This window comes from Penaeus chinensis, chromosome 5, assembly GCF_019202785.1.
Source record: "Penaeus chinensis breed Huanghai No. 1 chromosome 5, ASM1920278v2, whole genome shotgun sequence".
Taxonomy (NCBI): Eukaryota; Metazoa; Arthropoda; class Malacostraca; order Decapoda; family Penaeidae; genus Penaeus; species Penaeus chinensis.
Window position 1 is genome coordinate 7587900 of NC_061823.1, and position 5000 is coordinate 7592899.

Sequence of the window (5000 nt, forward strand, 5' to 3'; positions counted from 1 at the left end):
ACTAGCATCATCATCACTATCATCACTATCATCATCATCACCATCATCACTATCACCATCATCATCATCGTCATCGTCACTATCATCATCACCATCATCATCACCATCATTATCATCACAAACACCACTACCACATCATCATCACCACCATCATCGTCATCCTCACTATCATTAGCATCATCAGCATCACTATCATCATTAAAATCATCATCATCACTATCATCAGCATCACTATCATCATTAAAATCATCATCACTATCACCACCACCATCATCATCACTATTATCATCACCATTATCATCATTATCATCACTACCACCATCATCATCACCATCATCATCATTATCATCACCATCATCATCACTACCATCATCATCACCATCATCATCACCACCACCACCACCATCATCATCACCAATATCATCATCAACAACAACAGAAGGTAATTATCGATAACTGAAAAGGCTTTTTTTTCTCTTTCTTTCACGAATCATCACTTTTGAGAGGAAAATGAGGAGAGAAAGTAAGGGGAAGAAAGAAACAGAAGGAGGAAGAGAGAACGAAGAAATAAAAGAGTAAGAAGAGCGGAGATGGAGAGAAGAGAATCAGAGAAAGGAAAATCAAAGGAAAGAGAAAGAAAGAAGTGAGAAAGTAAGAAAGAGGAAGAGACTATAAGAGTAATAGTGGAATAACGGAAGAAGAATAAAAGGGAGAGAGAGTAACAGAAAGAGTAAGAGGAGAAGATGAATAGAAAGAAAAGAAAAGCAAGAGGAAAAGACAAAAAGCGAAAGAGAGAGAAACGAGCAGGAGGAAGAGACGAAGATTGTGAGAGTCAGGAGAAAAGAAAGAGAGAAAGAATGAGAGAGGAAATTAATTTAGGAAGAGAAAAGTTGGAGGGGAAGAGAAGAATAAGTAAGTAAGTCAAAGTAAGAGAAACAGAAGAAACGAAAGATAATTAGAGAAAGGCTAAAAGGAAGTGGGAGAGAAAGAGAAAGAGAGACGAAGAGAAATAGAGAAACAGGAAATGGAAGAAAGGAAGAGAAAGCAAGAGAAAGAGAGAGAGAAACGAAGATAAATGGAGAAACAGGAAATGGAAGAAAGGAAGAGAAAGCAAGAGAAAGAGAGAGAGAGAGACGAAGAGAAATGGAGAAACAGGAAATGCAAGAAAGGAAGAGAAAGCAAGAGAAAAAGAGAGTAAACGGATAACAAAAGGAGTAAGAGGGAGATAAAAAGAAAGCGAAGAAGAGTAGATTAAGAAAGAAAGAGTAAAGGAAACAGAGGAAGCGTAGGAAGAGAGGAGAAGGATTTAGAGGAAGAAAAAACGAATAATGAAATGAAAGAAGCACAGGAGAAGTAAAAAGGATGAGAGAGTAATGTCTCCGGGACGATAAAAATGAATCTACAATAAAACTTTGGATGTCAGCGACCCCAATTACTTTATAACGTCGACTCATCACAGTGTTAATTAATTTCCTGGCGTATTCACCTTCCAGAGCGAAAACACGGTCTTTCCAAAAGGTGAGCGCGAAAGTGCAAGAAAAATTGGCGGCAATCAGAGCGAAATGTTGCCAGAAAAGAGGGTGTACTGACAAAAAAATATTTCTTTCGTTCTTGTGATGATAAAGATGTTTACGAGGAGACTACCTGTTGCTATTAGGATGTGCAGACTAAAAAGGAGAGAAGAGAAAGAAAAGGAAAAAAAAAAAAAAAAGACCCTTTGTTTCAGACGTTTCCATAAAAGTGTCGATACAGATAGTGGCGCAGTTAATGAGGTGACTAATAGCATGAAATTACAGTCCAAGGCAGAAGTTGGCAAAGTCGGGTACAATCTATTGACAATAGTTTAAAATTATGAAATAAGTAGATGAACGAAGTATCAGTGAAAAAAAGTTTATTACCAATAGGTGTGACGAGGATATAACGAGGTGATTTTTAACTCGGGGACACTGGTAATAACACAATATCTAATAGACTGGCAGGTAGGAATTACAAGCAGAAGATTGCACTGCACATACGAGAGCAAATAAGACGTTGTTTACAGTGACTTCCTGCTTATTTCGGCTTTGTTCCTGAGTATTATCTGATTCGAGTATTTACGAGCGAGCAGCTGGAAGCGTTCACGAGAGTTAAATGCTCAAGGTGGAAATTCTTTACAGGAATCCATCACGCTCATAACAAATGTCTTAACTCCTTGACCTTTCTCCCAGAACGGAACGTCTGCTGCTGGAAGGACTAGACAATAACATCTCGTTTCTAGGAATCGGCTTCGAAGAAGAGAGGATGTGTGGTAACATACTGGGACGCAGACGAGCGATAGGGGCTCCGGCTGCCTTCGGGGTCAAAGTATTTTTCTTGCTGAACGCGGTCGTCGTTGTTTGCTCATTACGCATGCCCTCCAGGTGACTTTGACCTCTTATCTGTTTTTTCATATTAAATATACTATGTCATAGTGATAGGTTCTGTGTATTTATCTCAAATCCACGCGATGTTAGGCACTTCTTAATCTGAGGTAGCCTTTAGAAAAAAACTGCATGGCGCATAAATGATATTGTGATTTACATCTCCATTTCCTGAAGTAGGAGTAAGAGTGCAGATTGTTTAATGTTACTAAATCCTGAAGCACAATGAATAATGAAAAGATGCTTTTATTTCGTGAAGATAGAAATATGTCCTTTCAGTTTGCTCCATCCTTTCATAAATATTATGAATCGCATTTTAACTTAGTAACTGAATACGATATACTTACAGAATATTCACTTGGAGGACATACTGATACCATGCTTAATATTTTCAAACCTCCATTATATTTCGAAATGATGACCATTTATCTTAGTAACAAAACAATGTACTCTCGACTTACGTAGTGCCAGCATAATGACGAGAGCTGGATCTCCGACAGATCGCGTGGCTACACGAGTCCTGAGCTTCGGCAGCTGGACCTCCTCCTCCACCCTAGCGTGTACGACCGCCGCCAGACCCCAGCGGCTGACACTGGTATGTGCGGTGGAGTTATCCTTTTGGCCTCCAAATATGGGTCAAGAAGATTTTAGCATTATGAATATTATAGGCCCAATTTGCTTGCAGGAGAGGCGACTCGTGTGGACATCGAGTTCTACATCCGTAGCTTCAGTTCCGTTAACCCAGTCGACATGGTAAGTCCTCTCCCCTGCTTTCGTACCGGCTTTCAGATATCCTTATCCTTTTCAGTTATTTGTATTTTATCCGGTCCCTGTTCATAGCTTCATGCCGTATATTGTATAAAGAGTTTTGCTGTTGTCTTATGTAATTATGTTACTTCAACCTGAGACAGGGTTTGTAATATATTCTGAAGAAGCATTCTATGTAATCCTTTTTCTCTCTGATTAGGTGTACAAGGTCAAGGTTCCTGCATTTCTCTTTTTTCTGTTTTATTGTTTAGTAGATACCTCTTTATATTCTTTTCTTAGAACAGCTTAATCTAATTTCCTTTATCTTTTCCCCATCACCAGTCCATCCACTGACCCTTAAAAGATGCAACATCTCTCATCCTTTTCTTAGAAGCATCCTTTTCATCCTCGTGAGCGTCGCATGTTTTTTTTTTTTTTTTTTTTTTTTTTTTTTTTTTTTTTTTTTTTTTTTTACATGCCCCTTTTCTCCTAGGACTACTCGGTGGATTTGTCTCTGAGGCAGCGGTGGGCGGAAGCTCGTCTCAATAACAGCCTGCAGAGGCCCATTGACACACACGACCCCATGGTGGTGAAGCTCTTGTGGAAGCCTGAGGTGTACTTCCCCAACGCCAAACACGGGGACTTCCAGTACGTGACGGTTCCCAACGTCCTCGTCAGGATACAGCCCAATGGTACCATCCTGTATATCTTGAGGTTTGTCGTCTGTCAAATTCAGTTCGTCGGATTGTGTGTTTTATCCTCCAGGTCTCTATGGAATGATGGTGGAAATATTTGTTATTATTGTATGTCTTTTATGTTTGTTTTTTTTGTTTTTATTTGTAACGTTTCTTTGTAAGTGAATACACAGATATTCGGCAGAATCATATGACACTTTTTAATTCTTTTAATCCTCGTCGACTGATCTTTCTAGGATGAAGTTGACATTCTCGTGTGTGATGGATCTGTCAACCTTTCCACTTGACCACCAGACCTGTTCCATGGAAGTGGCCAGCTGTGAGTGTTTACTGGAAACACACACACACACATACACACACACACACACACACACACACACACACGCACACACACACACACACACACGCACACACACACACACACACACACACACACACACACACACACACACACACACACACACACACACACACACACACACACACACACACGCACAACACACACACACACACACACACACAAACACAAATGAAATATGTTACACTGATAATGTGCTTTGCAAAAACTCACGCAACCCAGTAGCACGTGTGAAACGGCCGTGCTGTAACTTTCCGATCTATTTGCCTTTCAGTCGCCAAAACAACCCGTGAGCTATATCTGAACTGGTATCACGACAATCCCGTTAAGTTGTACAGGCAGCTTCATCTGCTTCAGTTCGAGGTCAAGTTTGTCGAGGCTACTAACTGCAGCTATTCTTTCCCTGCTGGTAAGAACGTGCTGTAAATGTAGGTGTTAAAAATGTTACTTGTTATATTCTGTCATCAGCATCCTTCAGGATATGTATGTCTAAGGAGTTCCCTGCTCCATCCCCCAGGGAACTACAGCTGCCTACAGGCAGTGTTCCACCTCCAGCGCAATCTGGCCTACCACCTGGTGCAGTCGTACCTGCCGTCCTCGCTCATCGTGGTCGTCTCATGGATCAGCTTCTGGCTGGACGCTGACGCCGTGGCTTCCCGGGTCATCCTTGGCGTGACGACTCTCTTCACCGTGTGCTCGGAGTCCGCGGCCTTCGGGAATAAGCTGTCGACAGGTTAGCGTGTGGATCGCACTTACGACCTTCCTTCCTGACGGCCTTCTTAACTTCATGTAACGAAAGTG

At 41.2% G+C, this 5000-nt stretch overlaps 1 protein-coding gene across 1 annotated transcript in view; it reads left to right on the forward strand.

Annotated features, from left to right (window-relative positions):
* The window catches only part of LOC125025441 (glycine receptor subunit alpha-2-like), an 11744-nt gene that overhangs the window by 5982 nt on the left and 762 nt on the right, over window positions 1-5000 (forward strand). The window contains exons 3-9 of the mRNA XM_047613454.1: window positions 2208-2399; window positions 2900-2994; window positions 3085-3152; window positions 3640-3860; window positions 4078-4160; window positions 4474-4608; window positions 4717-4932. Of these exons, the coding sequence (XP_047469410.1) occupies window positions 2208-2399; window positions 2900-2994; window positions 3085-3152; window positions 3640-3860; window positions 4078-4160; window positions 4474-4608; window positions 4717-4932 (1010 nt within the window). The remainder of the gene's footprint in view (window positions 1-2207; window positions 2400-2899; window positions 2995-3084; window positions 3153-3639; window positions 3861-4077; window positions 4161-4473; window positions 4609-4716; window positions 4933-5000) is intronic.